The sequence below is a fragment of the Pelodiscus sinensis genome, chromosome 7 (genome assembly GCF_052426305.1).
Source record: "Pelodiscus sinensis isolate ZL-2025 chromosome 7, ASM5242630v1, whole genome shotgun sequence".
Taxonomy (NCBI): Eukaryota; Metazoa; Chordata; order Testudines; family Trionychidae; genus Pelodiscus; species Pelodiscus sinensis.
In genome coordinates this window covers 1,417,094-1,440,958 of record NC_143058.1, presented here as the reverse complement: position 1 = coordinate 1,440,958, position 23,865 = coordinate 1,417,094, and the positions used below count along the sequence as shown (strand labels likewise).

Genomic DNA, 23,865 nt, shown 5'->3' with positions numbered 1-23,865 from the left:
TGAACGGCGAATGCGTTTAATAGCCCCGCGGGGGGCGGGTCATGGGGGCCCGGCTCAGCCCTCCAGCAGGCTGCGGCTCACCTCCGGGACCAGGCGGAAGAAGCCCTGGAGGGAGAGAAGCAGAGATCAGGTCACCAGCGCCCCCCTTCAGTTACACAAGCGTTGCCATGGCAGCCAGCTAGTCACTTAGTGCCGGATGATGTTGCCACAGTAACCAACCACTGACTCAAGGCCACTGCGGGTTGCCGTGGCAACCGTTCAGGGATGCAACCGGCCAGGGAGGGGCCGGAGCAGGCAGAATAAGGGGAGGTCAGGGCAGCAGGACCCAGCAGCGGGGCGGGGGCGGGGCAGGGGACAGAATTGGGGGGCGGGGGCTAACAGTGGGGTGTGCAGAGGGCTGGGCACAGGGGGTAGAGGACAGAGAATCGGGGTGTGAAGGGCCAGGCCTGGGGGCTGGGGCAGAGAATCGGGGGGAGCAGGCATGGGAGGCAGGTGGATGGAGAATTGGGGGGCAGGGAGGCTGGGCACAGGGGGGCAGAGAATAGGGGTGCAGGGAGGGAGAATGGGGAGGGAGGCTGGGCACGGGGGGGAAATCGGGGGCGGGAGGCTGCGAGCGGGGGGAAATCGGGGGCGGGAGGCTGCGAGCGGGGGGAGAATCGGGGGGCGGGAGGCTGCGAGCGGGGGGAGAATCGGGGGGCGGGAGGCTGCGAGCGGGGGGCGTCGGGGGGCGGGAGGCTGCGAGCGGGGGGAGAATCGGGGGGCGGGAGGCCGCGAGCGGGGGAATCGGGGGGCGGGAGGCCGCGAGCGGGGGAATCGGGGGGCGGGAGGCCGCGAGCGGGGAGAATCGGGGGCGGGAGGCCGGGGGGAATCGGGGGGCGGGAGGCTGGGGGGAATCGGGGGGCGGGAGGTTGCGAGCGGGGGGAGGGAGGCTGCGAGCGGGGAAATCGGGGGGGTGGGAGGCCGGGGGGAATCGGGGGGCGGGAGGCTGCGAGCGGGGGAAATCGGGGGGTGGGAGGCCGGGGGGGAATCGGGGGGCGGGAGGCCGCGAGCGGGAGGAATCGGGGGGCGGGAGGCCGCGAGCGGGGGGAAATCGGGGGGCGGGAGGCCGGGGGGAATCGGGGGGCGGGAGGCCGCGAGCGGGAGGAATCGGGGGGCGGGAGGCCGCGAGCGGGAGGAATCGGGGGGCGGGAGGCCGGGGGGGAATCGGGGGGCGGGAGGCCGCGAGCGGGAGGAATCGGGGGGCGGGAGGCCGCGAGCGGGAGGAATCGGGGGGCGGGAGGCCGCGAGCGGGGGGAATCGGGGGCGGGAGGCCGGGGGGGAATCGGGGGGCGGGAGGCCGCGAGCGGGGAGAATCGGGGGCGGGAGGCCGGGGGGAATCGGGGGGCGGGAGGCCGCGAGCGGGGGGAATCGGGGGGCGGGAGGCCGGGGGGAATCGGGGGGCGGGAGGCCGCGGGGGGGAGAATCGGGGGGCGGGAGGCCGGGGGGAATCGGGGGGCGGGAGGCCGCGAGCGGGGGGAGAATGGGGGGCGGGAGGCCGGGGGGGAATCGGGGGGCGGGAGGCCGCGAGCGGGGAGAATCGGGGGGCGGGAGGCCGCGAGCAGGGAGAATCGGGGGGCGGGAGGCCGGGGGGGAATCGGGGGGCGGGAGGCCGCGAGCGGGGGGAGAATCGGGGGGCGGGAGGCCGCGAGCGGGGGGAGAATCGGGGGGCGGGAGGCCGCGAGCGGGGGGAATCGGGGGCGGGAGGCCGCGAGCGGGGGGAATCGGGGGCGGGAGGCCGCGAGCGGGGGGAGAATCGGGGGGCGGGAGGCCGCGAGCGGGGGGAGAATCGGGGGGCGGGAGGCCGCGAGCGGGGGCAATCGGGGGCGGGAGGCTGCGAGCGGGGGGAATCGGGGGCGGGAGGCCGGGGGGAAATCCGGGGTGGGAGGCTGCGAGCGGGGGGAGAATCGGGGGGCGGGAGGCCGCGAGCGGGGGCAATCGGGGGCGGGAGGCTGCGAGCGGGGGGAATCGGGGGCGGGAGGCCGGGGGGAAATCCGGGGTGGGAGGCTGCGAGCGGGGGGAGAATCGGGGGGCGGGAGGCCGGGGGGAATCGGGGGGCGGGAGGCTGCGAGCGGGGGGAGAATCGGGGGGCGGGAGGCTGGGGGGAATCGGGGGGCGGGAGGCCGGGGGGAATCGGGGGCGGGAGGCCGCGAGCGGGGGGTATCGGGGACGGGAGGCTGCGAGCGGGGGGAATCGGGGGCGGGAAGCCGGGGGGAATCGGGGGGCGGGAGGCCGCGAGCGGGGGGAATCGGGGGCGGGAGGCTGGGGGGAATCGGGGGCGGGAGGCCGCGAGCGGGGGGAATCGGGGGCGGGAGGCCGGGGGGAATCGGGGGGCGGGAGGCTGCGAGCGGGGGGAATCGGGGGCGGGAGGCTGGGGGAATCGGGGGGCGGGAGGCTGCGAGCGGGGGGAATCGGGGGGCGGGAGGCTGCGAGCGGGGGGAATCGGGGGCGGGAGGCCGGGGGGAATCGGGGGGCGGGAGGCTGCGAGCGGGGGGAATCGGGGGGCGGGAGGCTGCGAGCGGGGGGAATCGGGGGGCGGGAGGCCGCGAGCGGGGGGAATCGGGGGCGGGAGGCCGGGGGGAATCGGGGGCGGGAGGCCGGGCGGCTCACCTGGAAGAGGGCGAGGCTCTGCCCCACGCTGGAGGTGCAGCACATCTCGCGGATGGAGTGCATGGCGAGCTGCGGGCAGCCGATGTCCAGCACGCGCAGGCCCAGGCGGGCGGCCAGGATGGGCCCGATGGTGGTGCCGCAGGGCACGTCGTTGCGCACCATGAACTCCTGGGTGGGCAAAGCGCACAGGTGGGGAGAGCAGTCCCAGGCAGGCCGGGCTCCGGTACCCACGGGTACCGACTGGGCCGCTCCAGGGCCCAGCACGCAGGCTGTGAGCCCCTCAACGCTGCTCCCCCAGGAATCTCGGGCCCCAGGGAGGGGCCACCGGAGTAGGGTGGCCATAGGGGGGTGTCCCTTGCCATGGAAAGCCCTGGGCCAATGCGGAGTGAGGGGCCGCATGGAAGAGGGGGTGCCGGGTGAACCAGTCCCTGGAGTATGGGGGGTGCCTTGCCCCCACCCTGTCAGCCCTCAGCTGGGGGTTGGAGGGATCTGAGCTCTGTAGCCAGCTCTATGGGGCCCCCAGGGACTGTAAGCCGTGGGGCCAGCAGCATAGGCCCCACGGCTGAGGCATGTCCCCCAGGCCCTGCCAGCCCCGTGGCCCAGAGCTGTGCAATGTGCTCATGGGGAGTGTGCGAATAGGCGTTAAACAGCTCAGCGCTGCCGGGCGCCCTTCTCCGGAGAGCGGGCAGGACCAGCCTCCTCCGCCCCTTGCAACGACCCGGCGGACAGACTGCGTGTGTCTGTATCTGAACGGTCAGCAGGGCCCGCGGGAGGCAGTGGGAGGCGGCAGGGCCCGCGGGAGGCAGTGGGAGGCGGCAGGGCCCGCGGGAGGCAGCAGGGCCCGCGGGAGGCAGTGGGAGGCGGCAGGGCCCGCGGGAGGCGGCAGGGCCCGCGGGAGGCAGTGGGAGGCGGCAGGGCCCGCGGGAGGCAGTGGGAGGCGGCAGGGCCCGCGGGAGGCAGCAGGGCCCGCGGGAGGCAGTGGGAGGCGGCAGGGCCCGCGGGAGGCGGCAGGGCCCGCGGGAGGCAGTGGGAGGCGGCAGGGCCCGCGGGAGGCGGCAGGGCCCGCGGGAGGCAGTGGGAGGCGGCAGGGCCCGCGGGAGGCAGTGGGAGGCGGCAGGGCCCGCGGGAGGCAGTGGGAGGCGGCAGGGCCCGCGGGAGGCAGTGGGAGGCGGCAGGGCCCGCGGGAGGCGGCAGGGCCCGCGGGAGGCAGTGGGAGGCGGCAGGGCCCGCGGGAGGCAGTGGGAGGCGGCAGGGCCCGCGGGAGGCGGCAGGGCCCGCGGGAGGCAGTGGGAGGCGGCAGGGCCCGCGGGAGGCAGTGGGAGGCGGCAGGGCCCGCGGGAGGCAGCGGGAGGCGGCAGGGCCCGCGGGAGGCAGTGGGAGGCGGCAGGGCCCGCGGGAGGCGGCAGGGCCCGCGGGAGGCGGCAGGGCCCGCGGGAGGCAGTGGGAGGCGGCAGGGCCCATGGGGGGCAGCGGGGGGCGGCAGGGCCCGTGGGGGGCAGCGGGGGGCAGCGGGGGGCAGCAGGGCCCGTGGGGGGCAGCGGGGGGCAGCAGGGCCCATGGGGGGCAGCGGGGGCAGCGGGGCCGTGGGGGGCAGCGGGGGGCAGCAGGGCCCGTGGGGGGCAGCGGGGGGCAGCAGGGCCCATGGGGGGCAGCGGGGGGCGGCGGGGCCGTGGGGGGCAGCGGGGGGCAGCAGGGCCCATGGGGGGCAGCGGGGGGCAGCGGGGCCGTGGGGGGCAGCGGGGGGCAGCAGGGCCCGTGGGGGGCAGCGGGGGGCAGCAGGGCCCATGGGGGGCAGCGGGGGGCGGCGGGGCCGTGGGGGGCAGCGGGGGGCAGCAGGGCCCATGGGGGGCAGCGGGGGCGGCGGGGCCGTGGGGGGCAGCGGGGGGCGGCGGGGCCGTGCTGTGGCTCTCGGGGGCAGTCGGAATACGGGTGGCGAGGCAAAGGAAAGAGAAGCGACGAATGAAACGTTTGCACCCGCAGGAGCTTTGTGCGAGGAGCTCGGGGGGGGCGGGGGCGTGTGAGCGCTTGGAGAGGTAACAGCTTGGGGCCCGGCAGTTCCAGAGTCCGGATGAGGGAAGTGAGGGGCTGGAAGACTCAGAGGCATCAAGGCCCCACACAAAGCAGAGCGAGGGAGGGGCGTGGGCGGCCTTGGCGTGTTAAGGAGCAAGGGCCACTACACACACGACAGCCCTGAGCTGACACGGGGAGGAGACACCCACAGCCATGGCGGAGTCCAGACTAACTCCCAGATAAACAGCCGCTAAGCAGAACAGATGGGGGTTGAGTAAGAGCCGATGAAGCAAAATGCACAGACCTGATGGGAGAAAAATCCTACAGAAGTCGGGGGCCTTGCACGGATCTGCGGGGCTCGTCTTGTCAAGCGCGGAGTGTCGGCCCAGACCGGGACCCCCCACTCTTAACCTGCCTGGCCAGTGAGATACTGCGAGCAACCCACTGGGAACTTCAAGCAACAAGGTTTTGTGTGTGTGTGTGTGTGTGTGTGTGTGCGCACGTGTGTGTGTGTGTGTGTGTGTGTGCGCACGTGCGTGTGTGTGCGCGCGCGTGTGTGAGCGCGTGCGCGTGTGTGTGAGCGCGTGCGTGTGTGTGTGTGCACGTGTGTGTGTGTGTGCGCACGCGCGTGTGTGTGTGTGCGCACGCGCGTGTGTGTGACGCGTGCGTGTGTGTGCGCGCGGGGGGAGTTTCTCTCTCTGAAGCAGACGCCATCTGTTTTTCTACTGGATTCTCAATAAACGTGGCCTGTGGCCTTCTCCCCTGGAAGATCCCGTACGTGCGTTCTCCGCGTGGCACTTCTCTCCTGGCACGGGGCTGGGCCGGGCAGGGCTGCCGGGACACCGCCCTGGGGACCAGCAGGGACGCGGCTGGAAGGCACAGCCCCTCGCCCTGCAGGAAGCGCTGCAGCCAAGGGACCCCAGGCCAAGGGCAGCACAGGGCTCTCCCCTAGCCCGGGACACACTGGGCAGCCGGAGGAGGGCGTCGCTGCAGGGGGCTGAGACAAGGGGTCGGGCCAGGGGAAGGGAGCAGCTCAGTCCTGAGGGGCGGCTTGCTTGGCTTCGGGCTGCAGGAGGACACTACCCGGCAGCCCTGCACCCCCAGGGTCCCCGGCCTCACTGCAGACACTGCCTGGCAGCCTGTCACATTACCGAACTGGAGGGAAGCAGCCAGATCGCTGCTGCACCCCTAGGTGGGGGTGCTGGCCCCAGAAATTGGTATAAAGGGAGCCATGTGGGGTATTGAATGGGAGCTTGTTGTTTTCTGATCCTGTGTACACTATTTATGTGAGTGTATAATGTCTGTGTGTGTAGGTAGGAATCTGTAATCTGTGTGGAAGCTGAATATTTCTGTGAATGTGGCTAAGCATTGCTATGGACAGGCTGAGTAGCAAAGCCCTGTGGAACAATGACTCTCAATAGGCTATGGACACACCCAAAGAATGGGATTTGTCACCTGAGGGCAGCCAGCAGGGAACATAGAGATTGGCCTCTGACCAGGTGACTTGCTGCATACAAGAAGAGGCCAGGAAGGAGGTATAAAGAGGCCATGTGGTCGATGCCATTTTGTTCTCAGCTCAGCACTTCATCCCAGAGGCAGCACTGCAGGGATTGAAGAGCCCGGAAGACCTGTGAACCCATCCTGATCGTAGGATGTGCAATAAGAACTTTTAAACCAGCAGCTGCAACATCTCTGCTAGAGCCTGCATCGAGGACTGGGAGATTCGCTGCATGTAACGTACTGTACTTTAATAACCTTACTCTCAGGCTTTTCTTTCTAGTAATAATAAACCTTTAGATATAGATTCTAAAGGATTGGCCCAGCGTGATTTGTGGGTAAGGTCCAGAGGGGAAATTGACCAGGGATCTGTGGCTGGTTTCTTAGAACTGGACAGGACTTGTTCGGGGTAGGTGGGATTGGGTGCTAGGACCCCCCACCGGTGTATGAGGCCCGGGGCCATCTGGGGCACGGATATTGCTGGGGTGTTGGAGGGGTTTTGCTCGGGAGGCTTCAGGCAGGCAGCTGAAGCGCTCTGTGGGACTGGTGTGTGGCCTGTGTGGAGAGGTCACCAGTCGGGGGCTGTAAGGAGCCCTGGATTTGAGCAATTCGCCCTGAGCGGACGCCCTCAGCTGTGCCCAGACACGGCCTGGTCCGTCACACAGCCCTGCACCCCCAGGGCCCCCGGCCTCACTGCAGACACTGCCCCGCAGCCCTGCACCCCAGGGAGATAAAGGCCCCCGAGGGGGCTGATACAGCTGGCCTCAGTGCAGGGGGCAGAGGGAGCTGGGGTCGCCTGGCCCCCCATCTGCCAGTGACCGTGGCGGGACCCGTGAGCACAGCGCTTACCTGCAGGGGCACGTCGACGCGGGCCGCGATCTCCCGGATGACTGCCTCGGTGACGGCCGTGGAGGCGTAGCGCTGGTTACTGTTCACCTTGATCACCGGGCCCTGCGCCAACCCAGACTCAGCCTGGTGCGGATCCCCAGCCCCTTCCCTGCTGTGCCCCAGCCGGGCAGGCCAAGCCGCGGGGCGAGGCACTGGGCACGGCGGGGCGATGCCCTCCTCCATCCCCCAGGAGGCCCGGCACTGGTGGAGGGGGGCTCAGAGCAGCCGTGGGGGCGCCCGGCGCTGGGCAGACGGAGCTCTGGGCTGCCCCGCAGGCGAAGAGCCCGGCTCGGCGGGGGGCCGTGCTCACCTTGTGGAAGGCCGGCCGGTGATTCTCCTCATACTTGTCCCTGCAAGAGGGGCTGCGTGTTACTGCCAGGCCGGTCCCCGGCCCCGCTCCCCGCCCCTCTCCCCGCCCCGCCCCCAGCCCCTCTCCCCGCCCCGCGGCCCCGCTCCCCACCCCGCGCCCCCTCTCCCCGCCCCGCGGCCCTGCTCCCCACCCCGCGGCCCCTCTCCCTGCCCCGCGGCCCCGCTCACTCACAGGTAGTTGGGGTGCACTGCGTGGGCCATGTCGGCGCTCAGCAGGAAGGACTTGGCTAGCGACTCCTCGAAGGCCGTGGGGCTGTGGGGCGCGGCCGAGATGCGGCGCAGCACCAGCTCGGTCAGCAGCGACTGGGCACCCTGCGCACTCTCTGAGCCTACCTGCAGGGAGGGCCCATCAGCACGGCCTCAGGCCTCCCCCCGGGAACGACAGCCCACGCCCAGTCAGAGCCCCCTCCTCAAACATGCCTCCCCCACGGCTGCCACGGTGGCCTCCTGCTACGCCTCGCTGAGGGGCTGAACCCCTGGCTACTGCAGCGCACCCGCTCCGCCGGTGCGCCCCACAGCCCCAGCCCGCCCAGCCCCGGGAACCCCCCCCACTCTGCCAGTGCCCCCCACGCCTGCTCCACAGCCCCAGCCCTGGGACCCCCCCGCCCCACAGCCCCAGCCCGCCCAGCCCCGGGAACCACCCCGCTCCGCCGGTGCGCCCCACAGCCCCAGCCCACCCAGCCCCGGGAACCCCCCCGCTCCGCCGGTGCCCCCCACGTCCGCCCCACAGCCCCAGCACGCCCAGCCCTGGCCCCCCCCACTCCGCCCAGCCCTGGGCCCCCCGCTCCGCCAGTACCCCCCACGCCCGCCCCACAGCCCCAGCCCTGGCCCCCCCCACTCTGCCGGTGCTCCCCACTCTCGCCCCATAGCCCCAGGCTCTCCTTTTATATCAGAACGTTCCTCAGGGTGATGGTAGGACCCTGGGTGATGTTTTCACACCCCAGCCTGCGCCTCAGTTCCTGGGGGGTTTGCATCTGGGCGGCTGACAGACACGGAGGTGAATGGTCCCGGCTGTCTCGGGGGAGGAGCCGGGGTCAGTGGGGTCACTGCAGTGGGGCTGAGCTCAGCTGACCAGGCCAGACGAGGCCTCCCGGGCTGGGCCCCGCTGCGTCCCCGCGGACACTGCCTGCCCCGGAGCCTCGCTCGGGGGAACTCGGAGCTCAGGGGCTGCGGGAGGCAGAGGGGACCCGGTGGGCCTGGCCTGGAAGGCCAAAGGGTTTTGTTTGCAGCCACGTGAGCAAGAGCAGCCCTGAGCTGCGGCGGAGGGGGGGGGGGGGTGCTGTCTGCTCTGCGACCTGGGAATGGGAGATTCTCACACTCGCCCACATGTGGATTGACCCAGACACCCAGGCTCAGCTCCCAGGGAGAGACAAAGGGAGGGGGGAGACCAGCACCTGGCTGGGGGGGAGGCTGTTGCCGGCGGGGAAGCAGGAGGAGAACAGACATGGGAGGGGGCTAGATTTGTAGGGGCCCAGGCTCCCCCATCTCAAGGGGGCTGAGGCATCCTAGGCCTGCCCTGGAACCAGATTACATCTGTGCTGGGCTGTACCCTGGAGAGGCAATAAACTCCCCTGTTCTACCGGCTGGTGGGGTCTGTCCGTGCCACTTTGGGGGTGCAGGAGGCGGGAAACCCAACGCGCCGTCACACCCTCTGTTCTACTGGCTGGTGGGGTCTGTCCTTGCTGCTACAGGGCTGCAGGATCGGGGAACCCCCTCACCGTCACAGCGGCCTGGCAGGGGGGGCCATGCGATGGGCAGCAGCAGCTACAACTATTCTATTAACCGATATTTAACATCCCTACTGGGAGCGCTGTCTGTGGCGCGGGTGCCCTGTTCGGGTGGCTGTTCGTAGCTAGTGGCAGTCGGCGATGGCCGTGAGGGTCACTGGGAGCGCTGCCTGTGGAGCGAGTGCCCTGTTCGGGTGGCTGTTCGTAGCTAGTGGCAGTCGGGCGATGGCCGTGAGGGTCACTGGGAGCGCTGCCTGTGGAGCGAGTGCCCTGTTCGGGTGACTGTTCGTAGCTAGTGGCAGTCGGCGATGGCCGTGAGGGTCACTGGGAGCGCTGTCTGTGGAGCGAGTGCCCTGTTCGGGTGACTGTTCGTAGCTAGTGGCAGTCGGCGATGGCCGTGAGGGTCACTGGGAGCGCTGTCTGTGGAGCGGGTGCCCTGTTCGGGTGACTGTTCGTAGCTAGTGGCAGTCGGCGATGGCCGTGAGGGTCACTGGGAGCGCTGTCTGTGGAGCGAGTGCCCTGTTCGGGTGACTGTTCGTAGCTAGTGGCAGTCGGCGATGGCCGTGAGGGTCACTGGGAGCGCTGTCTGTGGCGCGGGTGCCCTGTTCGAGTGACTGTTTGTAGCTAGTGTCAGTCGGCGATGGCCGTGAGGGTCACTGGGAGCGCTGTCTGTGGCGCCCCGGGTGCCCTGTTCGAGTGACTGTTTGTAGCTAGTGTCAGTCGGCGATGGCCGTGAGGGTCACTGGGAGCGCTGTCTGTGGCGCGGGTGCCCTGTTCGAGTGACTGTTTGTAGCTAGTGTCAGTCGGTGATGGCCGTGAGGGTCACTGGGAGCGCTGTCTGTGGCACGGGTGCCCTGTTCGGGTGACTGTTCGTAGCTAGTGTCAGTCGGCGATGGCCGTGAGGATCAGCGAGGGGAGAACATTGGACGGGGAGGGGAGAAGAGGGGCCCAGGCGACCCGGTTACCTGGGGAGAGACACTGGCGGGGGAGGGGCTGTTGCTGGGGTACTGGGGCTCGGCTGGGGGACGGGGGCTGTTTTGGGGGCAGGGCAGGGCAGGCAGGACTCAGCCGGCTGCAGGGCAGACTCAGACGTGGGGCGGGGGGCCCAGGCGACTGGCCTGAGGGATCCTTTGCTGGGTTCAAAGCCCCATAGCCCCTCCTGCTGGGCGCTGGCCGGGGGCCGCTCTGGGGTGGGGAGCAGGGGGGCGCTGTCCCCTCTGGGAGGGGGCCCGGGGGAGAGGGGGACCCCCGAGGGGCTCACGGCAGAGGAGGCGGCTGGAGGCCCTGAAAGGCGCCGTCCCGGAGGCGGAGGGCGACCCCCAGGGGAGAGGGGCCCCCAACAGAGGGTCGCTGCACTGGAGTGGCCCCTGGGAAAGGGCTGGTCACTGCGCTGGAGGGGGCTCCCTGAGGAGGGGCTGCCGCACTGGGGGGGTCCCGCCCGGGGACGGACGGGCCGCGCGTGGGCAGGACCTGAGAGCCGAGCCAGCCCCACTCACCTCCTCGTTGTCGTACAGCATGACCAGGCGGACGTTGGGCTCCTGGGAGAGGGAGCCAGGGCCCTCGCAGGACTCGATCAGGGCCTGCAGGGGCAGAAGGGGCCAGGACATGGGGCGGAGCCGGGCTGGGAATGGGGCCACGGGGGGCAGAACCCACGGAGCCTCAGCACTTGCTGAATGGCAGGAAAACAGGCGCAGGCCGGGGGTTCCGGAACAGCCCCCCCCCCACCCAGGACAGGCGTAGGCCGAGGGTCCCAGCACATCTCCCCCCCCGCAGGACAGGCGCAGGCCGGGAGACCCAGAACAGCCCCCTCCCCCAGGGACAGGCGCAGGCCGGGCGTTCTGGAACAGCCCCCTCCCCCCCAGGGACAGGCGCAGGCCGGGGGTTCTGGAACAGCCCCCCCCCCCCAGGGACAGGCGCAGGCAGGGGGTTCTGGAACAGCACCCCTCCCCCCCAGGGACAGGCGCAGGCCGGGGTTCTCAGCCCCCCTCCCCCCCCCCCCCCCCCCAGGGACAGGCGCAGGCCGGGGGTTCTGGAACAGCCCCCTCCCCCAGGGACAGGCGCAGGCCGGGGGTTCTGGAACAGCCCCCCCCCCCCCAGGGACAGGCGCAGGCCGGGGGTTCTGGAACAGCCCCCCCCCCCCAGGGACAGGCGCAGGCCGGGGGTTCTGGAACAGCCCCCCTCCCCCAGGGACAGGCGCAGGCCGGGGGTTCTGGAACAGCCCCCCTCCCCCCAGGGACAGGCGCAGGCCGGGGGTTCTGGAACAGCCCCCGCTCACGGTCAGGGCGCAGTAGCAGCTGTGCAGATTGTCCAGGCGGGGCGAGAAGATAAACTCCTCAAAGGCGCCGCCCAGCTCCTGCAACAAGAGACAAGGGCGGCGTCAGCAGGGACCCCAGGGTTGGGAGCGGGGCTGGAAGGGCGATGCCTGGGGGGGCTGCAGGGAGGGGCAGCGGCGTCAGCAGGGACCCCAGGGTTGGGAGCGGGGCTGGAAGGGCGATGCCTGGGGGGGGCTTCAGGGAGGGGCAGCGGCTGCAGGCTGGGACCCCAGGGTTGGGAGCGGGGCTGGAAGGGCGATGCCTGGGGGGGCTGCAGGGAGGGGCAGCGGCTGCAGGCTGGGACCCCAGGGTTGGGAGCGGGGCTGGAAGGGCGATGCCTGGGGGGGCTGCAGGGAGGGGCAGCGGCTGCAGGCTGGGACCCCAGGGTTGGGAGCGGGGCTGGAAGGGCGATGCCTGGGGGGGGCTGCAGGGGGAGGGGCCGGCGGCTGCAGGCTGGGACCCCAGGGGTTGGGAGCGGGGCTGGAAGGGCGATGCCTGGGGGGGCTGCAGGGAGGGGCAGCGGCTGCAGGCTGGGACCCCAGGGTTGGGAGCGGGGCTGGAAGGGCGACGCCTGGGGGGGCTGCAGGGAGGGGCAGCGGCGTCAGCAGGGACCCCAGGGTTGGGAGCGGGGCTGGAAGGGCGATGCCTGGGGGGGCTGCAGGGAGGGGCAGCGGCTGCAGGCTGGGACCCCAGGGTTGGGAGCGGGGCTGGAAGGGCGATGCCTGGGGGGGCTGCAGGGAGGGGCAGCGGCTGCAGGCTGGGACCCCAGGGTTGGGAGCGGGGCTGGAAGGGCGATGCCTGGGGGCTGCAGGGAGGGGCAGAGGGGCAGCTGCAGGCTGGGACCCCAGGGTTGGGAGCGGGGCTGGAAGGGCCATGCCTGGGGGGGCTGCAGGGAGGGGCAGCGGCTGCAGGCTGGGACCCCAGGGTTGGGAGCGGGGCTGGAAGGGCGATGCCTGGGGGCTGCAGGGAGGGGCAGCGGCTGCAGGCTGGGACCCCAGGGTTGGGAGCGGGGCTGGAAGGGCGATGCCTGGGGGGGCTGCAGGGAGGGGCAGCGGCTGCAGGCTGGGACCCCAGGGTTGGGAGCGGGGCTGGAAGGGCCATGCCTGGGGGGGGCTGCAGGGAGGGGCAGCGGCTGCAGGCTGGGACCCCGGGGTTGGGAGCGGGGCTGGAAGGGCGACGCCTGGGGGGGGCTGCAGGCTGGGACCCCAGGGCAGCTGTGGGGCAGCCACGCTGGGAGCTGCAGAGGCTGCCCCCAGGGGAAGCGTGCGGCAGCCGCACCAGGAGGGAGCGGGCCGGGGGCCGGGGGGCCTGCAGGGGCTGCCCAGCGGCAGGGACCCCCAGGCGCGATCGGCACCCGTTACAACCCGCCTGCTTGCCCCCCGGCCGCACAGGGGGAACTTTGCTGCAGCGCTTAGAGCTGGCTGTGTGCCTCAGTTTCCCCAGCAGCGCGCATGGCTGCCCTGCAGGACAGGAGCCAGTTGGCTCTCGGGGCTGCCTGAGCGGTGCCCCCAGTGACGGTGCGTCGGGGCCCCCCACCCTGCCCCCCGCAGCCAGAGGGGACTCTGAGCCGGGCCGTGGAGTCGAAGGTTCATCGTTCTCAGAGACGCGGCGCAGCGCAGGCCACCCTGTGCCCCCGGAGCCAGGGCAGGCAGCCCCCGCCCAGCCAGACCGGCCCTGCACCCCAGGCCTGCCCCCCAGCCTGGGACCGTCCCCGCCTCCCGCCCTGTCTCGCTCTGGGTTGTTACCTGCCCAGGCTGGGCCAGGGCCTGTGGGGGAGGTCAGGTGGGGACACGGGGTACAGGGCAGACGCCCCCTGGGCGGGACCAAGAGTCCCTCCCCCTGGAGTAGCCGAAACAAGGGGGCCCGCTCACCCTCCTGGATCCTCACCCCCCAGCTTGAGGGGAGGGGAGAAACGGGGGGCTGGGCTGGGCCCTGGAGACTGACAACCCGCCCCAGGACAGCGGGGGACGCCCCCGGCAGAGCACACACCTGCGGTGGGGGGGCAGGAGGGGCTGGGTCTCGGGTGGGGCGAGGGGGGCTGGAGCCCTCCCTGGGGCACAAGGTGGCTTCATGGGGCTGAGCCCCCAGCCCCTTTCACTTGCCCGCCCCTGTTTTCAATTTCGAGGGGGCACGCTCAGAGCCGGCTGCGCGATGGCCGTGGGGGCGGGGCAGAGCCCGGGGAGCCGCAGGCTGGGCAGGGACGCCGGGGCAGAGCCGCGCAGGAGGGGGAGACCCCGGGCCCCGGCCCAGCGGGGCGATTCACCTCTCGTGCTGGGCGGGGCCCCCCCGGGCGAACCCTCACTGCAATGCCCTGCCCAGCCAGGCGCCAGCCCCAGTGACTCACCCACCCCGGCCTGCACCCCCTGAGCAAACAGCCGCTCCCCTGACGGCGCCACTGGGAGTGCAGTGGGGGGGGCAGCTTTTCAGCTGGCGCCCCACCCCAAGGACTGGCTCCTGCCTGCCCCCCACCTGTGTGGGCGGCGCCCGCTTCCTGCATGTACCCGCTCATGCCGGTGCCCCTCCCCTCATGCTGCTGCCTCTCTGTGGGTGGGGCTACCCCCCTTGCTGCTTCTTCCAGAAGCAGTGGGGGGGGGACCACGCAGACGAGGGGAGTCACCGACAGGCCCAGGCTCCCCATCCGGCCCACAGCCCCCCCCAGGACCTGTCTGCGCAGGGCAGCTGCAGGCTAGAAGTGAGGGAGAGCACCGGGGGGGGGGGCGGAGGGGCTGACCCTGTGCATCTGTGACACCTGCCCCCCGGTCCATGCACAGGGACACGCCCCCATCACGGGTGCCCAGCCGAGGGGCTCTTGGGGACCTCCCCCTTCAGGCACCCCAGGGCCTAGATTGGGGCTGGACCCCACAGCTTGGCAGAGCCCCCCCCGCTCGCGGCCAGGCCACAGACCCAGCCCTGCCACCCCCGGCAGCGCCCCCGGCTGGCAGCTGCCCCTCGCGCCCGTCCTGGGCTCTGCAGCTCCTGGGCCCGGCAGTCTCAGCCTCCGCCCCGCCCAGCCGCCTGTGCCGGAGGGGCAGCCGCTGCCCTGGCGATGCCCCCCGCGCCGGGCCCTGGGCACTCACCGCCGGCTGCGTGTCTGCCAGGCACAGCTCCATCTCCACGACCTGCTCCGGCGCCACGTCCAGCTGGGAGCAGAGCAGGGAGAGCAGGGCGGGCGCGTGCCGCTCGGCCTGGAGCGAGAGCAGAGCCCCTTGGGCGAGGGCCACCAACAGGCCACGAGACACCCCCCCGCAGGGAAGCATGGCAGCCCCCCCCGGCTCTGCCCGGAACATGCTGCTCTGCCCCCCCCCCCCCCGGAACACACCGTTCTGCGCCCTGCCCCCCCCCCCCGGATCCTCCTGAACACGCTGGCACTCTGCACCCCCCCGGCCCGGAACATGCTGCTCTGCCCCCCCCCCCCGAACACACCGTTCTGCGCCCTGCCCCCCGGATCCTCCCTGAACACGCCGCTCTGCACCCCCCGGCCCGGAACATGCTGCTCTGCCCCCCCCCCCCGAACACACCGTTCTGCGCCCTGCCCCGGGTCCTCCCCAAACCGCGCTCTGCCCCCGGATCCTCCCCAAACACGCAGCTCTGCGCCCCCCCCGGCCCGGAACATCTGCCCCCCCCGGAACACACCGTTCTGCGCCCTGCCCCCCCCGGATCCTCCCCAAACACGCAGCTCTGCGCCCCCCCGGCCCGGAACATGCCGCTCTGCCCCCCCCCGGATCCTCCCCAAACACGCAGCTCTGCGCCCCCAGGCGGGAACATGCCGCTCTGCCCCCCCCCGGAACACACCGTTCTGCGCCCTGCCCCCCCCCCCGGATCCTCCCCGAACACGCCGCTCCGCCCCCCCCCCGGCCCGGAACATGCCGCTCTGCGCCCCTCCCCAGAATATGCTGCTCTGTGCTGGGTCCCCCCAGCTCCCCCGGAACATGCCGCTCTGCTGTGCCCCCCGGCCCCCAGCAAGCCCACAGGGGATGATCGCGGCACGGGGCCCTCGGCAGTCGGCTCCTCTCCTGTCTCACCTGGGCAGCGGCACCGGGAGCCTCGGCCTCGGGCGCCTCCTTCTCCAGCGCCTCCTGGATGGCGGTGGCCAGGATGGGCACCCTGCGGGGGCCAAGGCTCCATCAGGCACCCGCATGCCGGAGCCATCGTCAGAGCCCCGCCCCCCTGCTCCCCGGGCTGCCAGAAGGGGTGTCCCATGCCAACGCAGCCGCCTGGGGGAAGCCAGCTATGTCCCCCATGGCACCCCACCTCCCGGCCAGCCCAGCCCCCCTGCCCGGCCAGCCCGGAGCCCCCTTGCCCGGCCAGCCCGGAGCCCCCCTGCCCGGCCCCCGCCCCCCTGCCCGGCCAGCCCGGAGCCCCCTTGCCCGGAGCCCCCTTGCCCGGCCAGCCCGGAGCCCCCCTGCCCGGCCAGCCCGGAGCCCCCCTGCCCGGCCAGGGCCCCCCTGCCCGGCCAGCCCGGAGCCCCCCTGCCCGGCCAGCCCGGAGCCCCCTTGCCCGGAGCCCCCTTGCCCGGCCAGCCCGGAGCCCCCCTGCCCGGCCAGCCCGGAGCCCCCTTGCCCGGCCCAGCCCCCCCCCCTGCCCGGCCAGCCCGGAGCCCCCCTGCCCGGCCAGCCCGGAGCCCCCCTGCCCGGCCAGCCCGGAGCCCCCTTGCCCGGCCAGCCCGGAGCCCCCTTGCCCGGCCAGCCCGGAGCCCCCCTGCCCGGCCAGCCCGGAGCCCCCTTGCCCTCACAGGTGCTGCTCCGTGTTGGGCCCGAAGCTCTCGTTGACGCTGCGCTGCAGGTGGATGGCCAGGTGAGGGATGCGCAGGATGGGCCGCTCCACCCACACCAGCCGCTGCTCCAGGCGCCCGCCCGCCGGCTCCTGAAAGCAGAGCAGGGAGTGTCAGCGGGCCCGGCCCCGGCCCCCCGTCCTGGGACGCCAGGCCTGGCCCCGGCACCGCCCCCAGCTCCCCCAGCGCTGAGCGGCGGAGTCGGGACTGGGCGCGCGCCACGGCAGGGCCGGGCAGGGCGAGCGTCACCGGATCCACCGGCTCCGGGACACAACCCCAGGCTCCGAGGCCCCGCGGTGGCCTGGTCCTGCACCGGTCCCTGGGCTCGCGCGCAGAGCAGGGGCCAGGCCGGGTCCCTCGAGGCGCGAGTGGCCGAACTCGGGCGGGTCACCCGGCCGGACTCACCCTCACGATCACCCGCCCGGCCACCGTCAGGTCGCGGTCGAACCAGGTGCTCCAAATGCCACCGCCGTAGGTCTCCACGCCCACCTGCACCAGGCCCGCCTGGCCCCTCTTGGAGCGGCGCTTCACCTGCGGGAGAGCCAGGCCCCGTCACCCGCCCGCACGGCCCCGCCCCCGGCAGCAGGGGGCAGTGGGGAGAGCCAGGCCCCGTCACCCGCCCGCACGGCCCCGCCCCCGGCAGCAGGGGGCAGTGGGGAGAGCCAGGCCCCGTCACCCGCCCGCACTGCCCCGCCCCCGGCAGCAGGGGGCAGTGGGGAGAGCCTGGCCCCTTGTTGATTTCACCCCCACATCAGTGGATGTTCTATACATTGACTTTAGCAAGGCTTTTGATACGTCTCCCACAATATTCTTGCCAGCAAGTTGAGGGAATGTGGATTGGATAAATGGACGGTAAGATGGATAGAAAGAGGCTAGAAGGCCGGGCCCAGCGGGTAGTGATCAACGGCTCCATGTCAGGATGGCGGTCGGTTTCTAGTGGAGTGCCCCAAGGTTCAGTTCTAGGGTGGGTTTTGTTCAATATCTTTATTAATGACCTGGATGAGGGGATGGATTGCATCCTCAGCAAGTTTGCGGATGACACTAAGCTGGGGGGAGAGGTAGATACGCTTAAGGGCAGAGATAGGGTCCAGAGTGACTTAGACAAATTGGAGGATTGGGCCACAAGAAATCTGATGAGGTTCAACAAGGACAAGTGTAGAGTCCTGCACTTGGGACGGAAGAATCCCAAGTATTGGTGCAGGCTGGGGACCAACCAGCTAAGTAGCAGTTCTGCAGAAAAGGACCTGGGGGTTACAGTGGATGAGAAGCTGGATATGAGTCAACAGGGGCCCTTGTAGCCAAGAAGGTGAATGGCATATTAGGTTGCATTAAGAGGAGCATGGCCAGCAGATCCAGAGATGTCATTATTCCCCTGTATTCATAGAATCATAGAACACTAGGACTGGAAGGTACCTCGAGAGGTCATCGAGTCCAGCCCCCCGCCCTCAAGGCAGGATCAAGCTCCGTCTACACCATCCCTGACAGATGTCTATCTAACCTGTTCTTAAATATCTCCAGAGAGGGAGATTCCACCACCTCCCTGGGCAATTTATTCCAATATTTGACCACCCTGACAGTTAGGAATTTTTTCCTAATGTCCAATCTAAACCTCCCCTGCTGCACTTTAAGCCCATTAAGCCATTCGACTCTGGTGAGGCCACATCTGAAGTGTTGTGTCCAGTTCTGGGCCCCCCACTACAGAAAGGATGTGGACGCATTGGAGAGCGTCCAGCGGAGGACAATGAAAATGATTCGGGGGCTGGAGCATATAACCTATGAGGAGAGGCTGAGGGACTTGGGTCTGTTTTGTCTGGAGAAGAGAAGAGTGAGGGGGGATTTGAGAGCAGCCTGCAACTTCCTGAAGGGGGTTCCAAAGAGGCTGGAGAGAGGCTGTTCTCAGTAGTGACAGAGGGCAGAACAAGGAGCAATGGGCTCACGTTGTGGTGGGAGAGGTCCAGGTTGGATATTAGGAAAAACTCTTTCCCTAGGCGGGTGGGGAAGCGCTGGGATGGGTTCCCTAGGGAAGTAGTGGAGTCTCCATCCCTAGAGGTGTTTACGTCCCGGCTTGACAAGGCCCTGGCCGGGTTGATTGAGTTGGGTTGGTCCTGCCTAGAGCAGGGGGCTGGACGTGGCCTCCTGAGGTCTCTTCCAGCTCTGTGGTTCTATGACAGCCCCAGCTGGACGGGGCCGGGAGCCACTGGCCAGCCCCTGGCGGGGGAGCTCCGGGGACAAGCTCCAGAGCTGGTGAGTGTCCTGGGCACAGCCGGGCGCAGCGGAGGACAGATCAGGCAGAGCCCTGCGGGGGGGGGGGGGGGGGGCGGGCGCTCCCCGGGGGGGCCACGCGGGTGGGGCGGGAGGCGGCAGCAGGGTCCCTCACCCGGAGGCAGGGGCTGTCCGTGTGGGCGCCGATGAGGCTGAAGCCGTTGCCAGGCTGGTACCGGCCCCCGACAGCGAAGGCGACGAGGGTGGAGCTGTTCCGGGTCACGAAGTACTGGGGGGAAAGGGGAGAGGCCCGGTGGGGTGCTGGCCTGGAGCCGCCCCGAGCCCTCCCCTAGGGGTGGGGAAAGCAGGCCTGGCCCTCCCCCTGCCCTCCCCCTGCCCCACCCCCCCCTCCCCCCTGCGCACCCCGCAGCACCCCCCAGCCTGGCCCCTACCCCCCGCCCCCAGAGCCCTGAGCACCCCGCCCCACCCCCCAGCCTGGCCCTCCTCCCTGCCCCAGAGCCCTGAGCACCCCGCCCCACCCCGCCCCCCCCCAGCCTGGCCCCTACCCCCCGCCCCCAGAGCCCCACCCCCCCCTGCCCCCAGACCACCCCGCCCCACCCCCCAGCCTGGCCCTCCTCCCTGCCCCAGAGCCCTGAGCACCCCGCCCCACCCCCCAGCCCCCCTACCCCCCGCCCCCAGAGCCCTGAGCACCCCGCCCCCCCCACCCCCCAGCCTGCCCCACCCCCCACCCTCCCCCTGCCCCCAGAGCCCTGAGCACCCCGCCCCACCCCCCACCCCGCCGCACCCCCCAGCCTGGCCCCTACCCCCCGCCCCCAGAGCCCTGACCACCCCGCCCCACCCCGCCCCAGCCCTGGCCCAGCCTGGCCCCCCCCTGCCCCCAGAGCCCTGAGCACCCCGCCCCACCCCCCAGCCCTGACCCTCCCCCTGCCCTCCCCCCTGCCCCAGAGCCCTGAGCACCCCGCCCCACCCCCCAGCACCCCCCAGCCTGGCCCCTACCCCCCGCCCCCAGAGCCCTGACCACCCCGCCCCACCCCGCAGCCTGGCCCTCCTCCCTGCCCCCAGAGCCCTGCGCACCCCGCCCCACCCCCCAGCCTGGCCCTCCCCCCTGCCCCAGAGCCCTGCGCACCCCGCCCCACCCCCCAGCCCTCCCCCCCTGCCCCCAGGCCCTCCCCCCCTGCCCCCAGAGCCCTGTGCACCCCGCCCCACCCCCCAGCCTGGCCCTCCCGCCCTGCCCCAGAGCCCTGCGCACCCCGCCGCACCCCCCAGCCTGGCCCTCCCCCCTGCCCCAGAGCCCTGCGCACCCCGCCCCACCCCCCAGCCTGGCCCTCCCCCCCTGCCCCCAGAGCCCTGTGCACCCCGCCCCACCCCCCAGCCTGGCCCACGCCCTGCCCCCAGAGCCCTGCGCACCCCGCCCCACCCCCCAGCCTGGCCCTCCCCCTGCCCCAGAGCCCTGCGCACCCCGCCCCACCCCCCAGCCTGGCCCTCCCCCCTGCCCCAGAGCCCTGCGCACTCCCACCCTGGCCTCTGCCCCCGGCCCAGCCCCCGCCCTACCTTGTGCTCAGGCTGGATGTGCCACTGCTCAGCCTCCTTCAGCTCCTGGAACCCGGCCTGCAGCAGGCGGCTCCGGCACTCGGCAACCACTGCGGGGACCACGCAGACGTCAGGCGCCCCAAGCCCCCCCAGAACCACCGTGCCTGGCCTGCCTGGGGGGCCCTTCCCGGGGCGCTGCCCCCCCCCGTGCCTGGCCTGCCTGGGGGGCCCTTCCCGGGGCGCTGCCCCCCCCGTGCCTGGCCTGCCGGGGGGGCCCTTCCCGGGGCGCTGCCCCCCCCGTGCCTGGCCTGCCGGGAGGGGCCCTTCCCGGGGCGCTGCCCCCCCCCGTGCCTGGCCTGCCTGGGGGGGCCCTTCCCGGGGCGCTGCCCCCCCCGTGCCTGGCCTGCCTGGAGGGGCCCTTCCCGGGGCGCTGCCCCCCCCCCGTGCCTGGCCTGCCTGGAGGGGCCCTTCCCGGGGCGCTGCCCCCCCCGTGCCTGGCCTGCCGGGAGGGGCCCTTCCCGGGGCACTGCCCCCCCCGTGCCTGGCCTGCCGGGAGGGGCCCTTCCCGGGGCGCTGCCCCCCCCGTACCTGGCCTGCCGGGGGGGCCCTTCCCGGGGCGCTGCCCCCCCCCGTGCCTGGCCTGCCGGGAGGGCCCTTCCTGGGGTGCTGCCCCCCCCATGCCTGGCCTGCCGGGAGGGGCCCTTCCCGGGGCACTGCCCCCCCCCCTGTGCCTGGCCTGCCGGGGGGGCCCTTCCCGGGGCGCTGCCCCCCCCCCGTGCCTGGCCTGCCGGGAGGGCCCTTCCTGGGGTGCTGCCCCCCCCATGCCTGGCCTGCCGGGAGGGGCCCTTCCCGGGGCACTGCCCCCCCCCCCTGTGCCTGGCCTGCCGGGGGGGCCCTTCCCGGGGTGCTGCCCCCCCCCGGTGCCTGGGCTGCTGGGAGGGGCGCTGCCCCCCCCCGTGCCTGGCCTGCCGGGAGGGGCCCTTCCCGGGGCGCTGCCCCCCCCCGTGCCTGGCCTGCCGGGGGGGCCCTTCCCGGGGCGCTGCCCCCCCCGTGCCTGGGCTGCTGGGAGGGGCCCTGCCCAGGGCGCTGCCCCCCCGGGAGGGCGGCTCGGGGGCTTTGCCAGGCGCCCCGACGCCGTTGCGAGGTTACAGACGCAGCCTGGGGAGGGTGGGGGACAGAGGGCAGCCGGGCCCAAGGGCTGTCCCGGGGCCAAGGGCAGAGGACGGGCCGACAGAACGGGGGCCTGGGGCTGGTCTCCCTGCAGCCCGTGGGCGCCGCCCGGCAGCGGCACCGTGGAGCCAGCCCCACAGGTCTGTCCGGTCTCCCGGCGGGCAAGGGCCGTCGCATCCTCCCCGCCCAGCTCAGCTCCGGGCGGGACGAGGGCCCCAGGCAGCCTGGCAGGGCCGAGGGGCCTGCACCCGCACAGGGGGCTGCAGGGCGGGTTCTCGGGCGCCGCCCTGTGCTCACCTGGCAGCTGCCGCACCCCGGGCCCGCTCCGGCGCCTACAGCCCGCGGGTCTGAGGCGAGACGCGCGCCAGGGCCGGGCCGGCGCTAGCGGCCAGGCGCCTGCCCAGGGCAGAGGGCAGAGGGCACAGCCCGGGCCTGCCAGGGGACGGACTGGCTGGGGCCCCTCTCGTGAGTTCACGAGCAGCTGGGCGAATGCCAGGTGTGAAGCGGGGTGCAGGGGACGGACTGGCTGGGGCCCCTCTCGTGAGTTCACGAGCAGCTGGGCGAATGCCAGGCGTGAAGCGGGGTGCAGGGGACGGACTGGCTGGGGCCCCTCTCGTGAGTTCACGAGCAGCTGGGCGAATGCCAGGCGTGAAGCGGGGTGCAGGGGACGGACTGGCTGGGGCCCCTCTCGTGAGTTCACGAGCAGCTGGGCGAATGCCAGGCGTGAAGCGGGGTGCAGCGTGTCACAGCAGCACTGGGAGGGGCAGCCCAGGCAGACTGAGGCTCAGTGGCCCCCCAGGCTGCACCCCGGGGGAGCCCAGCACAGGGGCCGGCCCGGGGACTGAGCCCCCCTCTCCCCAGGGTCACGCCAGGCCCCCCACTAGAGGCCAATGGGCACCGAGTGCAGGAAACTGGCCCCGCTCCCCCTGCAGCTGGCACCTCCGGGGGCCGTGCCGAGCCGAGCGAGGGCACTGGAGCCCCCGCCCCGTCCCCACTGCCCCGCAGGGTCCTCTGCTGGAGACTGCTGGGGGCAGGCAGCTCCCTCCTGCCCCGGCCTGGCGCGGGGAGCCGGCCCTGCCTGCGCCGACAGGCGTGTGGGCGCCACTTTGCCCCGGGGCAGGGAGCGAGGAGGAAGGAGGAAGCAGGGCTGGGAACCCCTCTGAGCACGGGGCAGGGCCTGGTCTTGCAGCCCCGCCCTGTGGGCTCTGGCAGGCTTCTGCTACCCACGTGGGGACGCTGGCTCCCCGCAGGCCCGCCCTGGGCCTGGCCGGCTGCCAGGCGAGCCCGGGGCAGAGGGCAGCCCTAGAGAGAGGCGGGGGGGGGGGGGGCGGAACAGGCGCTGGGACTCGGGGTGGCAGAGCCACGCAGGGGCAGGGGCAGGGGGAGACACGGGCCCGGTGCCCAGCTCGCTGGGCGTGTCCCAGGTTAACTCCCTGGCAAGCTGGCACCTGCCCGGGCGGGCCAAGGGGTCACCCTGCTGGGGAGTCACTGCCCCCCAGGGAACAGAGCCTGAGGCCAGAGGAAAAGGGGGCCACGCTGCAGCCAGCCAGCTCCGTGCTGCTGCCCGGCTCCCTGGCCCCCCGGAGGCAGCTCTCGGAACCGGCAGGAGCCCCCAGCCCCCTTACCATGGTACGGGGAGGGGCCCCGATTCACGAACTTCAGGAACTTCTGGGCCGCCGCCTGCACGGCTCGCTTGGAGTCACCGGCCACGGACGCCTGGCGGGCAGGGGAGCGTGTTAGTCGGGGGGGCAAGCCCTGGCGGAGGGACCCCCCCGAATCCCCCCGACCCCCCCGACCCTACCCGACCCCCCCGAATCCCTCCGACCCCCCCTGGCCCTGCCCGACCCCCCCGAATCCCTCCGACCCCCCCGAATCCCCCCGACCCCCCCGAATCCCCCCGGCCCTGCCCGACCCCCCCGCACCCCCCCGACCCCCCCGGCCCTACCCGACCCCCCCCCCCCCCCCGAATCCCCCCGACCCCCCCGGCCCTACCCGACCCCCCCGAATCCCCCCAACCCCCCCGAATCCCCCCGACCCTGCCCGACCCCCCCGAATCCCCCCGACCCTGCCCGACCCCCCCGAATCCCCCCGACCCTGCCCGGCCCGACCCCCCCGCAGCGCCCTGGCCCTGCCCCCCCGCACCCCCCCCGAAGCGCCGCGGAGGGGCTCCGCTAGGGGGACTCCAGGGCGGCCCTGCCCGGCCGCTCCCCCGGTACCTGCATGATCCCGGCCTGACTCCCGCTGCCGCCTCCGGCTCCGGCTCCGGCTCCGGCCCCGCCCCCGGCCCCGCCCCCGGCACGGCCCGAGCGCGCTGCCGCCCCCTGCGGGCCGGGAAGAACCAACACAGCCCGGTACAACGGACCCCCCCTCGCACCCCCCATCGGCCCATGGACCCCCCCTCGGGCCCCCCCGTCCCCCCATAGACCCCCCTTGGGGACATGGGAGCGCCGGGGGGGGCAGAGCAGGGAACCCTCACGTGGCCCATTCCCAGCCCTGGCAGAGGCCAGGGACCCCCCTGCCCATGGCCACTGATGGACACAACCCCCTCGGGCCCCCCTCGCCCTACGGACCCCCCCTCGGCCCCCCCATCGCACTATGGACCCCCCTCGGGCCCCCCATCGCCCTACGGACCCCCCCTCGGCCCCCCCATCGCCCTATGGACCCCCCCTCGGACCCCCCCATCGCCCTATGGACCCCCCTCGGGCCCCCCATCGCCCTATGG

At 72.7% G+C, this 23,865-nt stretch overlaps 1 protein-coding gene across 2 annotated transcripts; it reads right to left on the bottom strand.

Annotated features, from left to right (window-relative positions):
- On the bottom strand, positions 1-23,487 carry DNPEP (aspartyl aminopeptidase). Of its 2 annotated transcripts, XM_089779590.1 has the most exons (15): positions 23,360-23,487; positions 22,769-22,859; positions 19,995-20,083; positions 18,598-18,711; positions 16,626-16,751; positions 16,182-16,312; positions 15,472-15,553; positions 14,527-14,634; positions 11,413-11,490; positions 10,634-10,717; positions 7,583-7,743; positions 7,352-7,391; positions 7,003-7,104; positions 2,647-2,814; positions 1-105 (listed from the first exon to the last, which is right to left on the bottom strand). In XM_089779590.1, the coding sequence occupies exons 1-15, from the start codon at positions 23,363-23,365 to the stop codon at positions 55-57; spliced, it is 1,431 nt and encodes a 476-aa protein (XP_089635716.1). In that variant the 5' UTR covers positions 23,366-23,487; the 3' UTR covers positions 1-54. The 2 variants fall into 2 exon arrangements, with proteins under 2 accessions (XP_089635716.1, XP_089635717.1); XM_089779591.1 differs by lacking the exons at positions 1-105; positions 2,647-2,814 and adding an exon at positions 6,226-6,297.
- Positions 23,488-23,865: the final 378 nt, after the last annotated feature.

Bases quoted from the DNA above. Each gene is read 5' to 3' on its own strand.
- DNPEP (XM_089779590.1), bottom strand. The intron at 16,752-18,597 runs GTGAGGGACCCT...GCTCTCCCGCAG, and splicing joins CGGACAGCCCCTGCCTCCGG to GTGAAGCGCCGCTCCAAGAG. The intron at 11,491-14,526 runs GTGAGTGCCCAG...CTCTTGTTGCAG, and splicing joins TGGCAGACACGCAGCCGGCG to GAGCTGGGCGGCGCCTTTGA.